This window comes from Vespula vulgaris, chromosome 8 (assembly GCF_905475345.1).
Source record: "Vespula vulgaris chromosome 8, iyVesVulg1.1, whole genome shotgun sequence".
NCBI lineage: Eukaryota > Metazoa > Arthropoda > Insecta > Hymenoptera > Vespidae > Vespula > Vespula vulgaris.
In genome coordinates this window covers 974,986-1,000,636 of record NC_066593.1, presented here as the reverse complement: position 1 = coordinate 1,000,636, position 25,651 = coordinate 974,986, and the positions used below count along the sequence as shown (strand labels likewise).

At 36.3% G+C, this 25,651-nt stretch overlaps 1 protein-coding gene across 6 annotated transcripts in view; it reads left to right on the top strand.

Annotated features, from left to right (window-relative positions):
* LOC127065472 (acetylcholine receptor subunit alpha-like) overlaps positions 1 to 25,651 on the top strand; it is a 126,834-nt gene that overhangs the window by 22,772 nt on the left and 78,411 nt on the right. For 5 of the 6 annotated variants that reach the window (XM_050997864.1, XM_050997863.1, XM_050997862.1 and 2 more), the window contains one exon: positions 20,370 to 20,414. In XM_050997864.1, the coding sequence (XP_050853821.1) occupies positions 20,370 to 20,414 (45 nt within the window). Of the gene's footprint in view, positions 1 to 20,369; positions 20,417 to 25,651 lie in introns of all 6 variants that reach the window. The other variant, XM_050997865.1, reaches the window with a different exon arrangement.

The following is a 25,651-nucleotide window of genomic DNA, read 5'->3' as shown; positions in this document are numbered from 1 at the left end:
AAGAAAAAAGAAGAGAAAATGTCTGCTAACAAACTCGATCTTCTAACTCCTAACCAAATGTTGCCGACGTCCAGGAAGATGAGTCGAGAATACTGGAAATATTCCGGGGACACAATTTACGCGAACGACTCATGTCATATCCCCTTGGAGGAGAGGCATTAGTTCGAGAATGTTTCGCGTCGTCCCGGGCGAGTTAACTAAGCCGTACCATAATCAACCTCTGCAATTTTGGATTATTTAAACTAGGAATAACAAAGCCGAGTTGAATGTCATTGTCGTCATCTCTCTCTCTCTCTCTCTCCCTCTCTCTCTCCTCGCTTTCGACTATCCTTTACACGAGAAAGAGAGAGAGAGAGAGGGGAGATAGAGAGCTTACTCCTCGCTCTATCTCTCTCCTATCTTCTAAATCCAACCCCCACCTACAAATCCTCACCCCGATCCTCCCCACCAGCTCCTCTCGCTTTCGCATAGACTGAAATTTAATTACTCTGGGCGGGCACTCGCCGAAACTCCACTTCACCGTGTAATAATTTCGTCGGAAGCCAAGGGTGATGTTGAAAACGGGAAGGATCCGTTGAGAAGGATCCCTGATAGCTCCTCTCTGATTCCCCTAACTTTGCTTAGATTTCATCGGGTATAACGATACCTTAACGTCTTTCCTCGCAATCGTAAATTATTTCGATGTGTAGTCCCATCGTATTTTATTATTCTACGATTTAAAAACTCGTATCTCGTATATATATTCTATCGTATATTCTATCTTATATATATATATATATATATATATATATATATATATATATATTCTATAAATTGTTCAATTATATACGTCGAACGTACGGATATATAACAGTAATATTTATTAGCAAGTAATATTTGCATTATAGTATTATATTTATATCGGTTTATTTTTAATGACGGAAATTATGGATAATAAATGAGATAATATTACAAATATATTCGATGGATTAAATTAAATATAGGATTGCGTAGGTAATATTGGATTCAAATGATCATTAAATCTCCTCTCTCTCTCTCTGTCTACCTATTTCTCTCCGAATATACACGGAAGTTGCCTTGTGACGTTTGCGAGAGCTCTGATATCCCTTGATCTATTTTAATTGATACTCTCTGCACAGATATTCACATACATACAATGATCACTCGTGACCTTTCTAATAACGTAGCTTTACGGTTACGAGCTGTTTACCATCGCGATGTTTACAGCTTAAACAAGAAGGATCATATAGGTGTATGAACGACCTTCGTAAATTTGACATTACCCTACGTAATGCATAGAGAGAGAGAAAAAGATAGAGAGAAAGAGAGAGACGGATATTATTTCTAAAAAAATATTAGAAATAACAATGTATAATAAAAACTTTTTTATATGTTCACATCGATGTTTATATTACCGTATAATTCAATTTACGTTTGTGTGGTCATGGAACCAACAAGTTTTATAGCTCTTCGATAAATTTCAATTGATTTTCTTTTATTTCTCTCTCTCTCTCTTTCTCTCTCTCTCTCACTCTTACAAATACATATATATGTTTACGTGATATATATAATATATATATATATATATATATATATAGAGATTTGCAGGTATACAGAAATCGAGTGTTTTCCACTCCCGTAGAGAGGTAAAGTTTTCAGCTCCTGTACCAGCTAGTCGAACCGAGCACCGTTTCAAAATTTATTTCTTCCTAGTCGAACACGTCGCGACGAGGGTATGAAAAAAAGAAAGAAAGAAAAAAAAAAAGAAAAGTGAAATTACGAGCGATCGAGTTTTCACGATTTTCCAATAATTTCCATATCGCTGCGGAACGGTATTAATCGAATTTCGGATATTATGCGCATACGAATATTATGTGTTTGTGCTTATAGTTACGCCAAAGCTTTTCAAAAGTACATATATAATATTTTAATAATTCGTCCGTCTACCTGTGTGTATATTTGTACGCGCGCGTGCTTTATAGATGTTGTGCGAATGCTCTACGATTTACTTTTCTCTATAATAAAACTTCCTCTGTGTCGATAAATAACATTCGAGTACTTTTACGAAGTAAAAGAAAACTTTTAAAAGTCGGAGAGAAAGAAAGAGAGAAGCATCTTCCTAAAAAAGTTATCTTACGACTAAACATGAAAGAGAGACAAAGAGAGAGACACAGAAAGAAAGAAAGAAAGAAAGAAAGAGAGAGAGAGAGAGAGAGAGAGAGAGAGAGAGAGAGAGAAAATGTCCGGGCACAATTATTCCATTAACGCGATTGGAATATGCGATTTCGAACAAGGCCGTTCATATTTCCGACGACAAAGGATCCGCACGTGCGGAATCAGCAAATATCGATCGCTGACCCTCATCACTCAGCATCTCTCTCTTCTCTCTCTCTCTCTCTCTCTCTCTCTCACCTTCCATTCGCAATTAATGCGTACTCCAGAATACAGTGATAACGGAAGAACAGATTTACGTCATAGGGAGAGAAGAATATACAATAAAAGGTGGGAAGACTTTTTTGCAAATCTTTTGAAATATGTTAAATATCAAACGTCAGATATTTTATCGTTATTTACTTATCAATCATTTGAATAATTTCCAATAGTTATGCAATTTTTAATCAATATTATATTAAAGATAAAAAAATGTGTGTGTGTATATATATATATATATATATATATATATATATATAATTTCAAGAATGTGGTATCTATTATAGACAAGAATTCCCAATTGGATTCGTTTAACGCGTTTTATCGCGTTCTTACTTAATTAATTCTCTCCCTCTCTCTCTCTCTCTCTCTCTCTCTCTCTCTCTCTCTCTCTCTCTCTCTCTCTCTGTCGTTCTTCTTTTCACACCCCATAACGACAACGTGAAAATCATTTTCCATCCTGGCGTTATAAATTCTTACTTTTCTTAACACACATACAAAGACGTATTAGTACCACTACTCCTACTACTACTATTATTACTACTAGTAAAAACTATGTACAAAACGGAATACGCAATGGTGGTTCTTTGAACTACAGGCGGTAGGTGGTACTTTTCCACGACGCCTGCAAATCCCTTGCGAATTTACTGAACAACTCCCACGAGAGAAAACGCGCGCAAGAGAGAAATATATATATATATATATATAGAAAGAAAAAGAGAGAAAGAGAAAAAGAGAAAAAGAGAGAAAAGAGAGAGAGAGAGAGAGAGAGAGAGAGAGAGAGAGAGAGAGAGAGAGAGAGAGAGAGTAAGAGATCGTCGTTTTCGGTCGAACGTTTTCAGCCTCGGGGGTTAATGAGCCTGCGCGATATAAAGTCCAGGTGGTTAATAATATCTCTCGAGAGTGTGCACCAAGCGTCGAGGACTATTCAAAGCGTATACCTAGCCACGTGAAGAGAAAGGGAAAAACAGAGATGGAGAGAGAAAGAGAGGGAGAGAGAGAGAGAGAGAGAGAGAGAGAGAAAGAGAGGGAAATTACTTTTCCAGAGAGAACGTTAGTATCGTCGACGAGAATTCGTTATTCGTTTTCTGTGCTTACGAAAAATTTTTCTTCTCTCCGAAAAAAAAGGAAAAAGAATAAAAAAAATAATTTACGAGACTCCGTGCTTGTTATATCATCGTTATTATTATTATTGTTGTTGTTGTTGTTATTATTATTATTGTCGTTGTCGTTCGTTGTTTTTTCTATTGTTACCATTATTTTTTGTTCGAACTGATATTTTTTCCCTCCTAGTTTTAACGAAATTATTACGGAAATTATTTCTGTCGGAATAAAAGTATTACAACATTAATATATACGTACATATACATATATATAATATGAGAATTATTATATCATAAAGTATCCTTTTTTTCCTTACAAAAATGCATTTATACGAGTTCAACGAACGAACGAACGAATTTATGCACGTATACATATACCTTGTACTCACGTTGCAAGACAAATAACTAGTACGATAACGTTTTTTGCAATATAGAGAAACACGGAAAGGTTGCTTCGACGTTCACGAGACATGTAACCGAGCCGATGCGTGTGGCCAAATTCTACCCCCTCCTTTTGTGTTTACAGAGCGAGTCGAAACAAAAATAAAACTCTTTTTCCTACGAAGCTTTGTATTCTCCCCTCTTCCCTTTCTCCCTCTCTTTCTCTCTCTCTCTCTCTCTGTCTCTCTCTCCCTCTCTCTCTCTTTCCCTTTCTCTCGAAAGAAGGAAATGATAGGGATAGAAAATAGGAAAGAAGAGGAAAGAAACTAATGGCAAATACTTGCTCGAACAAGAGGAGAAACTCGTGGCAGCGTGTCGCGACTTTTTTAAATTGCTTTTCTAGGTAAACAATGGCAGGAGAAAAATAAAAGAGAGAAAGAGAGAGAGAGATAGGAAGATAGAGATAGAGATAAAGATTCTTCTTAGCGATAAATTTAAATTGCCAGAGAAATTAAGTAACTAATAAAAATTTATGTTAACGCGCACGCAATTATTTCCTCCACGCAGGGAGCCGCCCGTTTGTTCTTCTCATTTCCCTTTCTTTTTTTTGCATAGTTTTTTCTTTTCTTCTTTTTCTCTTCCTTTTTTTCCTCCTCTCCTTTTTACTATGTACATCGTCGAGAACATACCAGCCACCGACGTCGTTTCGTTTTACGCGCTGACTACAAAATTTTGCTGCAGCTGGTGCGAGATAATATACGTATCGATGGGTAATACATACGTGTACTATTCTCTACCTACCGACTATCGATCTTCACACGCGACGTTGGAAAACATTTGTACGATTCAACCTTCTACTAAAGCTTACCCCACCTCGGCCCATTTTTTACCTTTTTCTTCTTCTTTTTAGCTTTTTTCTTCTTTTTTCTTCTTTCTTTTTTTTTAATGTTTTTCGAAAAAGTATATTGAAAAGAGTGGTGTTTTGATAAGAAAAAAAAAAATATATATATACATACATAAGGAACTAGTTGGTAGTGATATCACTCTCGAAACTTACACGTACATCCCTTTTTCCTTGCTTTTCTTACTGCAAGAACACCTTTTCCGTTTGCCTGCCGTTTTCACATCGCTGCGTTTCCCATTCTTCAAAGCGAACGTCAATAAATAAAAAGAGAAAGATGGGAAGAAAAATCTCTGCTTTCGAAAATCTAAGAATAAGAGAATTCTAATCTGCGCGATGAAGGATGAAAGGAACAAATTTTTATGCGAACGGGAGATAAGGTAGGGAAGAATTTTATAAAAAACACTCGAACGTAATTTCTCTCTCGCGAGAATCTATCTCCCGTGGTTATTACTTCGCTGGGGGAGGATTATTATGAATTAAAAAAAAAAATAGAGAAAAGGAAAGAGAGAGAGAGAAAGAAAGAAAAAAAATGTTTTTTCCCTGAAAAATTTCAATCTAAAAATTTTGTAATTCTCGAAAGAAACTAACAACGTAATTTTACTCTAAACTCGTCTAAAGTCGTGACGCTTAATTCACTTTCTATCCTGTTTCTTTTTTTCTCTTTCATTTTTTCTTTCTTTCTTGCTTTCTTTCTCCTTCTCTTTTCCATTTTTCCGTTTCTTATTCGCCAAGTAGGAAGGTGGATAACGAGCGGCGAACTTAATTAAAGCGTAGCGCGTGCGTGTAGCTTAACGTTAATGAGATTCTCGAAAGAAGAACGACTCGCTCGGTTAAACGTTCATCGTCACCCTCTCTCTTTTACGATTTGCTTCTTAATCGAGATCGACTGATTTATGAGACTGCACTGGAGGCAGTCTCTGATCTTTTACGTTAACTACGTTCGTCGTCGTTAATTAAAAAAAAGAAAAAGAAAAAAAAAGAAAAGAAAGAAAAAGAGAGAGAGAGAGAGAGAAAAGAAACATATAATTACAAGTAAATAAATGCGAGAAATAAAAATAAAAATGAAAATAAAAAAAAGATGCTTGTAGCACAGGTAAAAATTAAAAGGGAATTGAAAAGAAAAAGAAAAAGAAAAAAAAAAAAGAGAAAAAGTAGAAGAGGTAGATTAATGATCAGCCATCGAAACGAATGGCAAAACTTTCTCTTTCTCTCTCTCTCTACTTTTTCTCTTTCTCACTCTATGAAATCTTCTCGATCTATGATTCGAAACTTAAGCTGGAAACTCTGGACACGCCACTCGGAATACTAATTCCAAGATTTTTATCTCGAACGAATTTATGGAGCGTCACGGCCGCCCAGGATTCTCGTGGAACACGAAAATCGTAAGACGTTTATCCTCCTTTCCTACGAAGGTTTCTTTTTTTCTCTCTCTCTCTCTTTTTTTCTTTCTCTTTTAAATTCTCTCTCATAGCTCTCGTATAAACCATATATAATACGTTCGAAATTTTCAACTGTCTCAAAACATTTTACCGGAACGCATGTAAATAGTTCGCACTGGTGAATGGACGATAAATAAATATTTACCTTGGTTAAACAGACAATATTAATATTTAAATGTGGTAGTACGTATATAGTGAATATTGTTTTATATGTTTAATCATTATTTTCCTTTTTTCTTTTTCTTTCGATTTTTAAGACTCATCTCTCTAACGAATACGAAACCAATATCACTTTATCTACTTCACCAAAGTGATCCATTTAACGTTCGTTCGACATTAATAGCACGATCCGTCAAAACTTTGTATACCACAATGCTTCTCTTATTTAACATCCATTAGGTCGAAAAATTTTCACGATAAAACCGATGAAACGAGATTTCTGTATAAAATGATTCTCCGAAAGTGCGAAATCTGTTCGCCGAGGAAATTTTGGTTAGCATCCATCAAGTAAAACACTTCCGCTTCCTTCGACCAAAGTAAACAGGGAATTCCGGATCCATATCAAACCGCACTAATGATACAGGCATGCGGAAGCTCACTCGTTTCATTGGAGCTTATGCACATTAGCTACTCTTCCTCTCTCTCTCTCTCTCTTCATATATATGTATGTATCTTCTCATTTTCACTCACACAAACTTTATATATATATATACATATGTGTTTTATATATATATATATATATATATATATATATATATATATGTCTCTTTATACGACTATAGTCGTTTACACATAGCACTAGTACAAATCGAGATTCTCAGCATTCCTAAATTGGAGGTCAGTTTGGATTAGATTAGATTAGCGTTCTATCTAGATGATGTTAGCGGACTAAAAGTAGGCTAATCCGATAGACAGGAATTTACTGTATCTACTGTTTGAAATAAAGAGAGAGAGAGAGAGAGAGAGAGAGAAAAAGAGAAAGAAAGAGAAAGATAGAGGAAGAGAGAGATAGCTTGTGAAAAATGAGAGACAACGACGATATGGAACTTTGTTCTTTAGGAACCTCACGTGGGAAATGAAGCACTTAGAGAAATCCGTAATTAATTGGTTCTTGGAAAATCTCTGGAACTATACATAGGGAGGTCACGATATAGGAGAAAAAAAATGTGAGCTACGATGATTAATTTTGACGATATGAGAAGATCACGATCCGCTTCATTTTTATTGGGACGATATTTTATACAGAAAAAAAAAAACAGAAGAAAAAAATTCGAAAAAATAAGAAAGAAAAGAAAATGCGAGAAAAAGAAAAAGGAAATTCTCGTGTGTATTCCACATATATACGTACATACATATATACATTCATACTTAGATCCTTACATACACACACACATACATACATAAATACATATATACGCGTAACTCTCAGCTAAATTCATTCAGGCAGAATACCGCGAGGTAACTTCACCAGCCAGCAGAGTACTCTGGTAACGGTCAGAGTGAATGCTACGTTTTAATTAAACGCCATTGTGATTCCAATCCCTATTTCGGGAAAGCCTTTCGTCGGTACACACGATCCACCTCGTTGGCCATAGGTTAAACTTATCAATATTCTATCTCTCTGATTTTTATTTATTTTTATATCGAATGTCCCAGATAGGGAATACGTTTTTAACCACAGGATTAAATGTTTTAAGACTTAAATATGAAATTTTATCTTCGTTAAAATGGCTTCCACGTTTTCCGAGATATGGAAAGATTTTTTGATCTTTATCTTGCTCGAACGATTACCCTCCGTGTATTATTCTCAAATTAATTATTTTGACACGATCGTAATGACCTATTCGAAAAAAAAAAGAAACTTCCGAACGATGTAAATTCTTTTTTGATCATACGATTTTCTATACATCTATTCTCAGAATTAATTCTGACGCGATCGTGATTATTTATTTAAAGAAATAAGAAAATAAGAAAAGAAAACAACGAGAAAGAAAAAGATTTAGCATAAACGAAAAGAATAAAAAGGAAAAGAAGGAAAAATAAATTTCAAATATTCTACACTCAACTCGTTTGGACAACGTGCCCGACGATAAAACTCGTCTATTCGCGAAGTTCTACACTTATCTAAAATCCGGCTGCATTTAATGGCACGGTTTTATTGTCGGTTTTAGCTTTACGACTTTTCTAGGAAATCCCTTACTAGTCAGCGTTTCTCAAAAATTTCCATTCGCGAACTAACGTCAAATGATTTTCTCTGACCGAGCCCGAACGATATTTTACAACGAGTGACACACGTAGAAACGTAATTATCGTTTATTCTCATATACAAAATTCCCTTCGAAAATTTTATCTCTGGTCGTATCGTGTTATAAAAAGAAAAAAGAACAAAAAAAAAGAAAGAGAGAGAGAGAACAAAAAGAAAAATGAAAAGAGAGGGGAGAAAAAGCGTGCGCTCGCGCGCTTATACACACACATATATACCCACAAACAAACCAAAAAATTCACGTCGACGTTCCTTCGGGCTTTTTAATTCAAGGACGGTTAACGTTTCGTTTGTTCCTTTCGCGCGTCGACGGTGTCTGCGCGAGAGGATGAAATACATTTGGGAGGAATGTACCCTTAGTCGATGCACATATTCTCTCATAAATCAAAAACGTTTCATAGAAAGGTTTTAACGAGGATGGAGGAGGATGATCGCGGAATTAAATGATTAGGGTATTAAAAGGGATGAATTTATAGGCCAGTTTCAGGAAGATGCTAGAATTGGACAATGTTCTTCCTCTCGATATGAATACGTAATGCTCGTTTACTTGGTCGCTCGTTCTGAAATATAGATTTATAGGGACAAATGCATATATATATATGTGTGTGTGTGTGTGTGTGTGTGTGTGCGTGCGTGCGTGTATGTGTATGTATGTATGTATGTATATGTATATACACATATCTAGGACTAGAACGGCCAGCAGCTAATGGTCGACTCTAGTTGTACCTTGATAGCGCTAATAACCGAAAGCTCCAGATAGGTACTTTGCACGATGCTAAAGGTATCTCTATCTCTCTCTATACTTTGGATAATATATTATAGCTTGGTAAATACGTTTGCTGTAAGCTAGCATCTACTACGCCAACTAAATTTCCATGCTGGATTAATAACGATATCGATAGCCCTAAAGCATGCCGTGGATTAGACGTTAATCCGATCGGTTTGCTGAAATCAATATGAATTTATTCACTCCGATGGTTCTAAGTATCTTCATTTTAAGATCGTATCGATTTGAAATTTGTGAGAAAAATTAAGAAGAGAGAGAGAGAGAGAGAGAGAGAGAGAGAGAGAGAGATTTATCGAGAGTTATAAAGGGAGAAAGAAGGGATGAAAAAAAAAAGAAAAAAAAGAAAGAAAAAAAGAAAAAAAGTATCCGGAAACAGTGACGAACGATAGTCACGGAAATTTTGCTCGAAGCATCTCACCGGTTATTTAAACTTCGTCGATCTCGACTCTTTAATGAAGATCGAAGTCGACATGGTTAATGGCTGCGATAGACGACGGCAAGTAAACCGTCTCTTGGTTATACAAGTAAGCATAGGCTACGGGGTAAGATAGGGAGAGAAAGAGAGAGAGGAAGAGAGAGAGAGGATGCTACGATGAGATTCATTATAATTTCCGTCAGCTGTCACCCATCCGGGCCGAAACCTCGACTCATCTTTATAGAATTTTGATAACGTCACTGACTTCCACCTGATTCCATTATAATACGATTATTCGATTATTATTCAATTTTCCTAACAAACCCATCCTAACGTTATAATAAATTTTCTACGGGACAGACGAACAATTTTAACGTTTCAAAATGAACGTTTCGGAATTTTTCATGTTTAACCTTTTAAGGATCCGAAAGAATTTATTTTTATGCGACTCTGTCGCTCTAACACAGAAGGTATAAAATTTCGCGGTATTAAATCTCACGGTTTCACCTCGAGTCCTTTACGTATGTATGTGTGTGTCTCTCTTTCTCTTTGTTCCGTGTATGTGTATCCGTCTGTGTTTCCGAGCATGCATGTGTGCGAATGCGATAAAACTGAAAATTTATAACTCGCTTGAAATATCGAAGACAGACGATGCAGAGCCTTGGCGCCAAGTGTTTTCGTGTATTATATATTTCCAATCGTCTACGTGTTCTTTTTTTAGAAAAATATATATCGACGAAAATATTAGAACGACAGATCGATCGTAATTACATTTTTTTCTTTTCTCTCTCTCTCTCTCTCTTTTTTTTTCATATTCCGTCAAAGTTAAATTATTTCGTAATATAACGACCCTTTATCAATATTTATTACATCTTTTTAGAACGTAATAAATAGTAATAAAAAAAAAAGAAAAACAAATAAAAAAAGAAAAATACAAGAAGAAAGTAATCTCCTATTTATTCGCTTAAATTCGTCTCGTTGAGGTTCTACTTAAAGAGAGATTAACGATACGTTCTTGGCTTCTCTTTCTTTCTCTGTTTTTTTCTTTCCCTTCTTTTTTTTGTTTCCTATTCAAGCCATATCGTTCCGTTGCAATCGATATAATATTGTTCCCGAGGCGGTACGGCCTCGTATGGAACATAACGGCGCCGCTAACGATTCGACCAAACGAGGACTTTTTTTCGTTAACCGTTCGATGCCTGCTCAACCGCCTATTCGTACGACCGAGAAACCTCGAACAAAAATCGTCCCGATTATTTCCACTGTCTCTTCTCTGTATCATCCTTTTCCCATCGATATGTATCATGATCATTCGAGAGGATTTTTTTTTTAACCCGCTATACTCCTTTTTTCTGATAAAATAGACGAGATTATAAACACAGAGATGTTATGTCTATATTCGTATACACGATATATGTAAAAAATAAAAAAATAAAAAAATAAAAGGTTCAATACATTTGAAATAAACTACGTAACGTAAGTACGTCGTTCGATAAAACAAAAAATACGTTTTCGATTTTGATAAAAGGAACAATCTGACGTTATGTAAAAAAAAAAGGGGGTTGTTATTTACCTGTCGATACCGCACGCTCCTGTAACCGTTCTTGAAATATTTCGTTAAAATGGATTTAAGGAAATGGAAGCTTGGCCTTTCTACGATATATCAAGTATCTTCAGGAAAAAGGATATCTACGTGGCTCTCGAGATAAATAAAAATTGAAGCATCACTTTCGGATAGAAAATTTCTTTAAATCGAAACGTATAGATCTACGTATTATACGTTTTTATATTTATCTATGTATATGAAGATTTCTAAATAGAGGATGAAAGATTGAAATCTTGAATGAAGATTCATCTTGCTCCCTTATTAGAAAGTTGAAAAACGATGAACGTACTAATCGCGAATACCAAACGTGAAAGAAATGCAAGCTGTAAACGACTTAACGGTGATTAGTTCTTTTTCACTTTTTTTTTCTTCTTTATCTTTTTTTTATTATCTTCTTTTGTCTTTTTTTTTTTTTTGACAAGATTCTATCAGAAATCCGAGAGTAGTGCCGATCACGACAAACGTTGAGTGGATTTCTATGTAACTTCTCCAAAGGCCCTCCCTCCGATGGTCTATCGTTTTGACCATCCTCGCTTCTATCTCTTTATCTCTTTCTCTTTCTCTTTCTCTTTGCCTATCCGAGTAATAGCTTTCGTTCGAACCCTGTACTCATTCATCAAACACTATACGTTTATCTCTATATCCGAAGTAAGTAAGTAAGTAAGTAAGTAAGTAAGTAAGTAAGTGAGTGAGTAAATACTCGTTCGACTACTAACAACTTCACCACCGAAATCACCAACATTTGAATTCGATCCGTGTCGGTTTAGCAAGTTTATCCCTTTTCAAATTTAAATATTTAATGTCACCGATGATGAGTTTTGTTTCGTTTTAAAAAAATTGAAGATTGAAATTGAGGTTTATCTTTTTTTATATGTATGCCATTAACGAATTAATTCGGTTTAATAATCAATTATCCCGTTTAACTCAATTGATCGACGAATCCATCCTTAATCCATTTTGAATCTATCTACTTTCTCTCATCTTTTGAACCCTCTTTTATTTTTCGATTCGACGTCAGCCCACATCGGTGAATCTTCTAGTGGAGTTATCGCGATAATTACGATTGATTAAAGAGAAAAAAAAAAAAAGTCCGCATCCAATTCTCAACGAATGTCGACGATTGTGATTAATTGGAGCATCGTAACGAGATAATAAAATCTGTCGAGATAATAAAATATCCGAAGAAAATAGACGCGACATTTGTTTCATCGAATTTGTAATTTGAAAATTTTAAAAAATCAATCGCGATTTGCTAAGCGCCAACAAAACGTTTACCATTCGTTTCTATGCACTCAATCAAAACATTGAGCCGAGATTTCTTTTTCTCTTTCTCTCTTTCTTTCATAAATATGTAAATTCTTCTTGGATATCTACGTTATGAGAAAAAAGAAAGAAAGAGAGAGAGAGAGAGAAAGAAAGAAAGGAAGGAAGAAATAAAGAAAAAAAAAATGAAAAAAAAAAAAAAGAGAGATGAGAACAAAACTGCATTATTACGAAGATAAAAAAGAGAAAGAGAGAGAGAGAGATAACAGATACAGGATTATGCGAATGAGATCGAGTCTCATCGATTCACGAAAAACTTATGTGACGGATATACGTCAGTAGCTACTGTTAAAACGACTATGACGAGAAGGGAATCAGATTTTCCAGACTTTTCTCGGTCTTCTTTGCTAACTTGAAATAAAGAAAAAAAAAAGAAAATATATACACAAACACAAACACACATATATAGATACATACGCATATATACATAGAATGAGTAAAGGAGAAAGAGATGGAAGAAGGAGAAGAAGAGGGAAGGAGTTTCGGAAGGACGAATTCGTTGTCGATTCATGGGATATGACGTTCTCTGAGTGCCGTGTATACAAACGTAAACGAAGTAGCGTCATGCGTCATGGCATACTCGCACACTTTCTGCATTATTCATAGGCGTCGGCCGAAAGAGCCGCGTTCGCGTCCTACCACCCTTCACATCTCCCCCCACCCATCCACCCACCCACCCAACCATTCGCTCTCTCTCTCTCTCTTTCTCTCTTTCTCTATGCATCTACTATCTACCTACCTAGCTACCTACCTAGCTACGTCTAAACATATATATATATATATATATATATATATATATATATATATATATATAGACATACACATATACAAAGTAGATACACCGACTAGCATTCGCTACTAGCTATAAGTCCATATACATAAATGTGTTACCACGAAAGCAGCCGGCAGCGCATGTGCCCGGCGTAGATCTGCAAGTGTAAAACGGGATCATCTCATTATGCATTTGCCGGCGAAAATGTGTGGTTTTACGTTTTTATTTTCTTTTTTCTTTTTTTTTCCTTTTATCTCTTTTTCTGTTTTCTTTCCTCTCTTTCTCTTTCCCACCACCCTATCACTATACACAAACTATGAAATTCGTGTTCGCGAGAAAGAAAACCATAGGGAGTTTATAAATCGAAATTGTCATGTTCGAAGATATAAGAAATATAACGTTTGAAGTAATATTATGTTATACATCGATGCGATATGTATCTTGAGAATTTTTTTATAGAACATATTTTATGTATTTGTGTGTGTGTGTGTTATATCTAGAGTATATCTAGTGACACTCTCCGAAGAGTGAAGAAACAAACAGTTTGGAAGTTCTAAAAGAGTCGGGTCACCAAGGAATCTTTTTATATTTACATATTTTTCAATTTTCCACATCGCGATGAATCAATGAAGGAACAGCTGTTTTTGACAGATATCTCTACCGATTTGTATAAATTCTTGATACTCTACCGGTCATTCTTCTTCAATATAGATTTTTTCTCTCTCTCTCTCTCTCTCTCTCTCTCTCTCTCTCTCTCTTTTCTTTTTCTCTTACTTTTTTTTACGAGATAGTCGCGAATCCCAGCACATTCGGAGAGAAAAATATCTGCGGAAACTTTACTTAAAAACTGTGCCGTCGACTGCAAAATATTTACTGGTTTACCGACCGGCAGTTTTCGAGTACTGCGAAATATTTTGGAAAAAGCTATGTTGCTCGTTCAATTTTTGTTTTATTTTTTTCTATCGTAGGTGTGAAAAGGATCCCTAATCCTTTTTCCTGTCACTACGTTATCGTCATTCGAGTGATCTATCGATCACCGCGTTTCTATTTCGTTTCAATATTAATTTTCGATGGCATCGATTAACGATACGTATCAATTAATTACATTTGTTCGACTGTTTACACGTGAAAATGAATATCCATGCTATAAATGATTGTAAATAGTCGATTTTCCGTATTCGATTAATTGTTGTTCAAAGGGGTCGATGATCGGAGTCATTTAAAAGCCGTTCTGTATATTTGTGTGATATGTATATGCATATATGTATATATATATGAGTGTGTGTGTGTGCTTATGAAAGAGAAAGGTTCGCTATAATTAATAACGAATTAACATCATAGAAGCAGTTATGAGAGAGGAACGATGAAAGCTGAAGTTCAGCGACTAATGGTCTACACCGTGGCAGCTCTTTGCAGGAGCAAAAAAAAGAAGAAAAAAAGAAATAGAAAAAAGAATAACGAGAGAGAGAGAGAGAAAGATGGAGAATTCTCCCTTTTACAGCAGCATATAAGTCGGGATCTCTCGCATCGCAAAAATTTAAATAAAATGTAGAACGGAGCGTAATTGCGTCTCGACTTTGGAGATTTAAAAAAAAAAAGAAAGAAAAAAAGGAAGATAACGAAAGAAGAAAAGAAAAAGAAAGAGAGAGAGAGAGAGAGAGAGAGAGAGAGAGAGAGAGAGAAAAAGAAAAATGAAAAGAAAAGAAAAAAATAACGAAGAAGAAGAAGAAGAAGAAGAAGAAGAAGAAGAAGATGACGAAAGAGAGCCATAGTGTAGTAAACGAAGCTACTCGGGAAATCTCACTTCTTATAGAATATATTTTCTTCGCTTACGAAGAGCAAGGATTTGCATATTGGACACGGAGCTGGCAAGTGGCACCGGCTGTCGTTGCTACCCCTTGTCCAACTGGCATTGCCTTTCTTTTTACCTCGTAAAATTTTCCTTTTATACACCTTTCAACGATCCCTAACTCTTCCTCTCTCTCTCTCTCTCTCTCCATTCCTCCTATTTCTCTTCTATCCTCGAATAACGAAACAAATTAGATTTTGTTCTTTATACTTTTCTTTTAACCATTCCTATTGACTATATTCTTCTTTCTTTCTCTTTCTCTCTTTCTGAATAATTTCAGGTTTCTCTCGTTAGCCAAGAACACTCTCCTTCAATATTATCTAGCTAGTCTCGGTATTGAATATTCAACGGGTAAATTATATTCCTCGAGTTTCGACGATAAAAGTCGCATTCCCTGTAAATTACGAGAAAACGTCTTTGCCCATTCGAGTCACGTTCGATTCTATTTACGACGCCGAATAACGAGAACACCACCACCTTTGGCTCTTGTATAATATACTCGCTCGCTCGCTTTCTCTCTCTCTCCCTCTCTCTGATTTCACGATTTAGTCCGACTTTTGAATATGTTAACTACCGAAACAATTACTCACGAACACGTTTTCCCGTGCCTGTCGCTTTTTCTCTGTATTTCTTTCATTGTCTGACCCAATTCGTTCTATACTACTAACATTACCACCACCACCATTAGCATTACCACACTACTACTACACTTGGCGTATAATGTATTATAATAATACCTAATTATGTCATTTTCTTTCTTTTCTTACTTTTTTATTCTTTTTCTTTCTTTTTTCTTTCTTTTCTTTTTACTCTCGTCGAATTCCAGATCGATATTCCTTTTTTTTTTTATTTTGTAAATAAAGAAAAATACAATAGAACGTTTTAAACAAACAACGAAAGAATAATTGAAAAGAACACGTACACACACGTACATACACGCGAAAGAAATGAGAGAAAGGAAAGTGCTAACAAAAAAGTTGAGAGAAAGCAAAATCGAAAACCGATTTTCGGTCAAACAATCAGAGATATATTTCTGATGATAAAATTCATTTCCGCGAAGTTAATTACAAGCTCGCGACGCACGCGACGCCGGAAAAGCGCGTATACGGGTGAGAATAATAGCTGGATTAATTAGCTAACCGTATAATCACCGTAATACGCTGCGGTCCCGCTAATGAAATTCACGCAATGAGTACCGGCCAAACATTGACGTTCCTACTCGTTTCAATTAACCGTTTGCTTTGACGAATCATTCGTTTTTTTTCTCTATCTATCTCTCTCTCTCTCTCCTCTCCCTCCTTTCACCCCTCACCCCCAATTTTTTATCTTCTCCTAGCGTCACCCGAAACTTTAACCTTTACCTTCGTTTTCATCAAATTCGTCTACGTGCTGCTGCTAGTTATTTAAATTATTCAAATTACAAATTAATTTCACTACTACTGTGTACGTATAACATTTTAATTAAGTAAAAAAGAAAAAAAAAAAGGACAAGAAAATTAACCATCAAGTAATAAAACGCTTACACTTGCGTCTATAATCCATCGGTAAAACCTAAATTAATTAGCTGCCGATCGTATGATCGTGATAATACTCCGTTAGTATAGTCTTGCTGTCACGTACATGCTACGCTCTCCTCGATAATTAAATTTATTCGTATATTTAGGTGAAAGTAACGAGAAACATAACGATATACCATCGTAATAACTACTAGCTCGATTATTTTCGAGTATGATTTTCCTTTAATCGATGTTGCTCGCAACAAATGGGATAAAAGATATAAGTTAAGAAAAAGAAAAAAAGAAAGAAAAAAAACAGAAAAACAAAAAAAAAAAAAAAAAAACAAAAAAAAAAGGGAAAAAAAATAATAATATCGGAGATAGGTAAATACGTAAGTATGTAGATCTGTGTTAAGTTACTTTCATGATAAATGTCCAATGTAAGGAAATTTCACGTTGGATAATTGTGTAGAGGGAAGTACTCGTGTCTAATCCTCAGTACCGAGAGGACACAAGAGCTTTTCGTAATCCCTGGAAGCTAATCGTGTTGGTTTCGCTGGGATTTAGCCTGGCATGACTAATTTCAAGACTTATAACGTGTGTTCTTCGTCATACATATATCTATATATATATGTGTGCGCGCGTGTTGATACATATACATATGTATATATATATATATATATATATCAATGTCGAGCAGGAACGAGTTACGCATTAACGCGTTAATATCGATGAAACGATAAAACGATAAAACGTAGAAGGAAAAACGAGCGTTCGATCGTTTCTCTATTTCCCGCTTTGTTCGATTTAGCTCGGTGAAAAATCGAGAATGGAGTGTCACGATCAAGTCGATTATCGAGTTAAATAAAACGAGATAAAGGTTTCCGACATCGATTCGATCTATTATCGCTATTTTATAATAGCTATCGATCGAATTTTTATCGCGTAAAATTTATAAACGCGTACGTGTAAACGAGTAGAACTCGTCTCACCATAGTAATCGTAGTAATAGCCATCGTCGGTAGTTGATACCGAAGGATAAATAACGTCGACGTCGATGGGGTTCGTTGCTCGTTGATCTTATTTACGCTTCGACCGAGTGACCCTGATTTAGAGAGGGCTGTGCGGCCGAATAAGGGTCAACGCGAGCGTACACGCTTGCTCGAACGAACAAACGGTGAGCGATAAGCCCTAAACTGGTAATCAAAGCGATCGATCGATCAAACGCAACGTTAAAGCCGATTGGCTCGTTCCTGCCCTGTTGGCAAAGGGTCTACCTCGATGGTAGTAGCGAATTTTCGAAAATCGATTGGTCTTCTCGAAACTTAACTACGTATCCGCGTAAGCATAGATACGGAACTTCCTATTACACGATTCGTTTTGATCGATTCAAAACGATACGTTACGTTGTTATCGTTTATCGAGTGCTTTTAGATTTCGCCATAAGGATATTATGACGAACGAACGAACGAACGAACGAACGAACGAACGAACGAACGAACGAACGATTATTTTTACGTAGACGATAAAAACACTTTGACGACTCGTCGTAATGTCTCGTACCAAATCGGTATTCTTCAAAGAAAAAAGAAGAGATAGAAAAGGAAATAATGAAATAAAATCGTCTTTCTTCGAAAAAAAAAAAAGAAAAAAAAAAGAAGGTAAAAGGTTCTTTAAAATAAATCGGCAGAACAGTCAGCGTTTTAAAATGCGAAGCACGTAGCGACGCTGCCGGTAACTATGAATACCGAATCGTCGAGAGGAAAAATGGCGAACGTGAAGAAGGTTAGACGCGCGTTGCGCTATTCCTAGTGGCGTAGTTCGCGCGTAAAATCATCCCTTATTCGCTTTTCATCGGAGCTCTTCGACCACTTTCCAGTCTGCACAACCACCCTCGAGTTACGTTCGACTTTACTCCGTAAGAAGGCGTACGAACTCGTTAAAACTTCTTCTATCGAGACGTTGCTTTTCCATCGATGGGATTCTTGCAAATTTTAAAAGTGTCTTCTTCCTGTTAGAACCACGAAAGATCTTTTTAAATTCTCCTTTTACTTTTTCTTCTTCTTCAATTTATATCTACTAACTTCGAACGACCATACGCAAATAAACATAATTCGAATGACGAATTACAATGAAAGAGGCGATAAATATTTCACGGAAGTAACATCAGTTTGCTTATGATAAAACGAGAAGCAAAAGAAAGCTACAACAACGACGATAACAGGAATAACAAGAACAACGGCAACAAAATTTTCCAACGAGAAACGCGAAAGAGAAAGAGGATGAGAAAATAACGTTAATACACAAAATCTGACAGAGTTATAAAATTTTCTTTTTTTTTTTTTTCTTTTTCTTTTTTTCAGTCGACATAGTCCAGGTTTGTGGAAGGGCGAAGGTGGAAGAAAAAGGGAGTGATTTTTTTCGCAAAGAACAGTACCGTGTCTGCGTCGCTCGTTACTTCTGCACGTGCGCTCGTGTGTCATTTAAAAAACGAAGAAAAACTCTGTTACCTGTCCCAGCGTTACCACATTTGCATGTAAATGTTCTCTCTCTCTCTCTCTCTCTCTCTCTTCTTACTCATACCTCCTCCTCCTCTTCCACCTTCACCTTCGACGACGACGACGACGACAACGACGACGACAAAAAATAATTCACCTCTCCAACGAACAACCTGTGCTCGACGACGTGGTCTTTGCTATAAAACTGCGAGTCAAATGTCCTTACTCATCGATTAAATCCAATTTCGTACGATTAGCATTTTAATCGTTCCGAAGTCTGGTCGTCGATGTTCTTGCATAATTTATAGAAAAAGGACAAAAGAGAGAGAGAGAGAGAGAGAGAGAGAGAGAGAGAAGATAGGAAGTTTATAGCGTGTGTGTGTGTGTGTGTATGTGTATTTTTGTTAGATAGAAATCTCAAATTATTATCACATATATTTTTACTTTAGATTGACCGATAAATTATGTCGGAATTTGTAGTATCGTATAACGTAAATAAACAATACTATAGTACATTATGCAATAATATACTACTGGAATGCAATATTATTGTATCGATCGATAAGTAATTTTCAATAAAAACTTTTAATAAAAAATGTTGTATTGTTTAATCAGTTGTATTATATATTGAAAATGCCGAATTTAATCAATGGTATATTTAATAGAATTAACAGAAATATTTAATTATTTGACATATATTCTGTTCAAAGTGAAAGAGAAAGAGAGAGAGAGTAACTTCCGTTCAGGAAAGAACATACGTTCTAAACAGACCCTGAACCGACCTTGTCAGGTCATCCAATTAGTTGCGAGCCGACGCTGGAACCGGAAATTACAATGTACTGTCAACGACAGCCACAAAAGAGAAAATGAAAAGCCGGCCAGGCTTTCCATGGGAGATGGAATTCGGACTTCTCTAAAATATCCTAAACAAAAAGAAAAAGGGAGATAGAAAGTATGTACGTATGTATGTGTGTGTGAGTGTGTGTACGTGTGTGTCTATATAGAGGAAGAGAAATGAGAGGAATAAAAAGAAAAAGTTAATTCGTTAAATCATTCTCGTACTCGATACGATTTTATAAAAACTACGTTCTCTTTTGTTACAGAATCTGAAGAATCAGATCATGACGACGAATCTGTGGGTGGAACAGGTAAGAGACAATTATTTGCTTATAAGAATTTTTTTCGATGAATTTGTAATAAAATTATGTAAATCGGTCGAGCTTGTATATAATCGAGGATATTTACACGAGAACGTGTATAACGCGCTAGATCGTCGTCTTTGTTCGGAGGAAACAACAAAAAACAAGAAGAAGAAAAAAAGAAAGGAAAAAGAAAAAAGAAAAGAAAAGAAAAAAAGAAAATGTCGAGTACTATGCATCAACAAAAGTGACAAAGATAAAGAGCGGTAGAGAGAGAGAGAGAGAGAGAGAGAGAGAGAAAGGTAGTGGTAGTACTATCGCGAGCTAGCATCGGCAAATGTAATTGAAGAATAATTAAGCGAGACCAATTAACGTTCCAATCCCGGCCACCCTTCCTCGCGACATAATGAAGCTACCAGGAAAAGCTCGAGGAAGTACTTTTCGAACAAAGTCGAATCTCGCAAAGCTCTTCAAACGTATGCAGCTTCGTAATTAGCCGGTTGAAAATCTAGTTAGCTGCGAAACGAAGATCATCGTCGTTGTTCGTAAAAAAAAAAAAATAAAAAAAAAAATAAAAAGAAAAAAAAATAAATGGAAGGACGAGAGAAAAAGAAGAAGAAAGGGAGAAAAAAAAACGAGTAAAAATAAGCGTGGAAGATAAATGTAAAAATAAAAATAAAAGTAAAAGTAAAAATAAAAATAAAAACGAAAACATGCAACAACGGTACTATCTCTCATATACTTTACGTTCATTCGATAGTAAAGGTTTATGTTTTACCTTCGAATAGGAGGAGCAAGCGAAGGGAGGGCCGAGGTTGAAGAGTTCAATGACCCTTAATTGAGACGAGAAACTCGAAAACGACCCAAATACATTTTCCCTTAGCCATTCAAGTCTGTGGTCGCTTCTTAAAGTTCGATCATAAATCAGACCTCTTATTACTACTCTTAGAAATTTCCTCCCTCTACTTCCCCCTCCCCCTGTCTCCTTGCTCACCAAGTCCGCCCCCGTGGCCGTACGAAGAGCCTCGTTAATTTCTCTTCTCGTACGAATCGTACTATACTAGAGTTTCGAGAAAATGTATTTTACGCGGGGAAAACTTGTAATTAAAACGTCTCTCCTCTTCAAACTTGCTTTTGACAAGGAACGGAAAGAATGTAAAGAAGAAATAGCGAAGCTAGGAGAGAAAGAGAGATAGAGAGAGTGGACACGAAATTGGAATCCTTTCGTCGAGAGTTAAACTAAACTACTCCCTCATCCTGGCTACTACCCTTAACGTTTCTCTTTCATCTTCGGGAATGTTATCGCTTACTCTTCTCTCTCTCTCTTACTCTCTTTCTCTCTTTTCGTAAAATCCACGATTTCTAGCGAGCAAGCGCGATATCCTCCGTGAAAAGGACGATTCACTAACTACTCGGTAGTTAATGATGGTAGTGGTAATAGTAGTAGTAGTAGTAACAGTAGTAATAGTAGTAGTAATAGTAGTAATGGTAATGGTAATAGTAGTAGTAGTAATAGTAGTAGTAGTAGTAGTAGTCCTCGTCATTTTAAAGGGCGAACTTTGAGCTCGGCTTTTCCGACGAATCAGCATTTCTTAATCCTTGCATCAGCCTCTGGACCACCGACTAGTATCGGCTCGTGATCTCTTTCTACGGTTGACACAAAAGAGAGGAGACTAACGTAGTAGTAATCACGCTGGAATGGAGAGTTGATGAACGATTTCTCATTAAATGACGATTCACGTAGGTTACTACGTTGAGTGAGTTTTATCGGAGAAAAGAAAAAAGAGGAGAAGGAGAAGGAAAGGAAAAAGAAAAAGAAAAAGGATGAACGAACGAGTATAGCTTATCAGCGTAACGCTCCGGTAGCACTATAATCATCATCATCATCATCATCATCATCATCATCATCATCATCTTTCCTTGTTAATAAGAAAATACGAGAAAGAAGTAAAAGAAAAAAGAAAAAAAAAAGAAAAGAAAAGAAAAGAAATAAAAACTCACCAACGGATACCAGTACGTTACTTTACGACGTATTTACGTACGTGCGTTTGTGTTTGTATTGCATATAACAGAGAGGAATAGAGAGAGAGAGAAAGGTGGAGGTAGAGAGGAAGATAGAGAAATAGGAGTTACACGTTGGAACGTTATGCGCGTCGTGAGCGCATCGCAGGCGTATCGCGAAGCATTCCGTGCGCGTCTCGAAACGACACACCATCCCTCAACGTCGAGACCATCCCTTTAGCCAGTGTTACGAGTTTCAAGCGAACCGAGCCTTCCCCTTCCTCGTCTTCCTCCTCCTCCTCCTCCTCCTCCTCTTGTTCCTCTTCTCGACTATCCGGTTAGGCACGAGCCTACGTAGAAACGCTACTAAAGCGAATGTATCCTACGTGCAGCAGTCTCGAGTAATGACCGAAACCGCTCGTGCCATAGTAAAACACGAGTGTTCTACCATATCTACTATCTATCTGTCTATCTATCTATCTATCTATCTATCTATCTATCTATCTATCTATCTGTTTCTCGTTCTCTTTTTCTCGTTCTTTTTTTCTCGTTCTTTCTTTCTCTTTCTCTTTATATCTTTCTTTCTATCTTCTTCTCTATCTTTCTATTTCTCGCGAAGGAAGGAAGGAAGAGAAAAACGAGTTTGTTCAACGTTTAAACGACTTGAGAAAACTAAGTTCCTCCGTTTGGAGGAACTCCCTTTCTTATATTTTATTTTATTTCGTTCGTTTGTTTGTTTCTCGTTCTTTTATTTTCTATCTTTCTCTCTCTCTCTCTCTCTCTCTCTCTCTCTCTCTCTCTCTCTCTCTCGTTTTCTCTTTCTGTCCTCAAAGAAAAGGATAATAGAACCTTATTGTCGATACGATTGCGAGTAAATTGTCGATTGTATTGCCTTGCACGCTATTCTCGTGTCAACATCTTCTCCATCTTTTTCTTTCTCTTCTTGTTTATCTATCTATCTATATATCTATCTATCTATCTATCCATCCATATATATATATATATATATATATATATATATATATATCTGTCTGTCTATCTATCCGTCTATCTGGTTGTCTCTCTGTCTATCTTTCTCTATCTCTCTGACACTCCCTTTCGCTCGCAGTGAAAATCGTTACCAAGTCGCGATAAGTTCATGACTTTTCCTATCGTTTCTTCTCGAGTGACATTAAAAGCATTTACTGCGATATGATAAACCCCGCGCAAGACGTTTCTCGTTAAACAAGCATCGTTTTACATCGAACAAACGTAATAAAATCGTTGAATTACTCGAGTAAACGTAACTCGAATTTCATTTTACGAGCATGTAAATACGAAATAACGCGTTGTACATAGAACGTTATTGGGAATACTATTGAATTTTGATAATAAATGATGTCATTGACATCAGAGTTTAACGAGAGATAATTGAATAAGAAGTAACCTTGAAATATTATTATCATTATTATTATAATTATAGTCGTGCGAAACGTATCGATCGATGTGCCATGTAGAACGTGGAAAATATTCGACGTGATAAAAGGACGAATGGTAGAAACGGTATTAGATCGGAAATTCCCACGAAATAAGCCCACATAATTAACGGGCAATCTGTCGCAATTCGCACGTACGTATATATGTGTGTGTATGTATGTATATATCTATCTATGTATATACGTTCGTATGTACATACGTAGAGTATATGCCATATGGGTGGTAGTCCCGTCAAAAGGGGTCACGTAATTAGATACGAATCAACGATCATTTCGAAATCGTTGTGGAACATTTTGACTATATTCGTGTTACGTAACTGCTATTACTTGTCGGATTATTACAAAGTTTATACTCGGATAGAAAATGTGTAAACGATGAATTCCATAGATTAAGTTTGAAGTATGTATGCACGTAAATACGTACGTATGTAATATACATATACGTTATATATCGCAAAGATTGAAGTGAAACGATACATCATACGTACGACTATTCCATAAATTCTATTTGATATGAATTCGCTTCTCGAAGAATAGCTTCCTCTTGCAATAAATCTAACTAAAAAAGAAAAAAGAAAAAAACGTAAGTAGGACCCTCGAAACGAAAAGGTTTCTTCTGAGCTACGGTAAACTATATTTATCTGTGTCCATTGTTATCTCGAGTATATAGACGTACATATGTAAGTACGTAAATAGATAAGTAAGTCAGTCAGTCAGTCAGTAAGTAAGTAAGTAAGTAAGTAAGTAAGTAAGTAAATAAGTAAGTACTTACGTACATAAGTAGACGTACATCGGCGTTGACGCCAACCGAGAAAAGCGATGGCTGGCAAGAGGTTTACGCTATTTCTGTAGGAGGAGGAGGAGGTGGAGATGGTGGAAAGAGGAGGTGAAGGTGGAGGAAAGAGGAAACTGCTTCTAGCCATATGCAGGATCGACGGAACGATGGTGTGGTTCCTTTCAGAAGGTCGTACGGATACTGAATACGTCGGAAATAAATTGATAACACCGCTGGGAATGTCAGAAAGCGTCTTCTATCTGTAAACACGTTCGCCCTTCCCTCTCTCCCTTTCTCTCTTACTCACTCATTCATTGCTCTCTCTCTCTCTCTCTCTCTCTCTTTCTCTCTTTCTCTCTCTCTCTCTCTCTCTCTTGTGCGTTGTATCTACCTATCCGGTCGCTAGTCCTTTCGTCGCCATCATTCTGAAAGCACGCTTTAGAGTCTGTTCTGGCTTTTGAATCCTTTAGACGGGTCATCATCGATCGATGGACTTTCTCTCTCTCTCTCTCTTTCTCTATTGAATTTAACGCTCGATCGATACGTAAAGGACATCATCGATATCACTATCGAAGTATTCGTCTCAAAGAAATTAATGAATTCGTTAGATCAATCGTCTCTTTTATTTTATCGCGTCTCTTATTTTACCCTTTTCTCTTTCTCTCTTTTTTTCTTTTTTCTCTCCGTCTTCGTTTCTCCCCTTCTCTCTCTCTCTCTCTCTCTCTCTCTCTCTTCTTAAAAGATTCCTTACTTTCCTTCCCCCACTCTTGATTTATACATAGTTACATAGGTAATATTCTTCGATCGATCTTAACTTCTAACTTTATCTTCTTTTTATCAGATCCGATATCAAAACCACGTGACACTTGGACGTTGAATAAAAAAAAAAAAAAAAAAAGAAATAAGAAGAAAGAGAAGAAAGAGAAAAGAAAAAAAATTGAAACGGGATAAAAAAGGTAGAACACGAAGGTAACGGGTAGGAGGGTGAGAAGGAA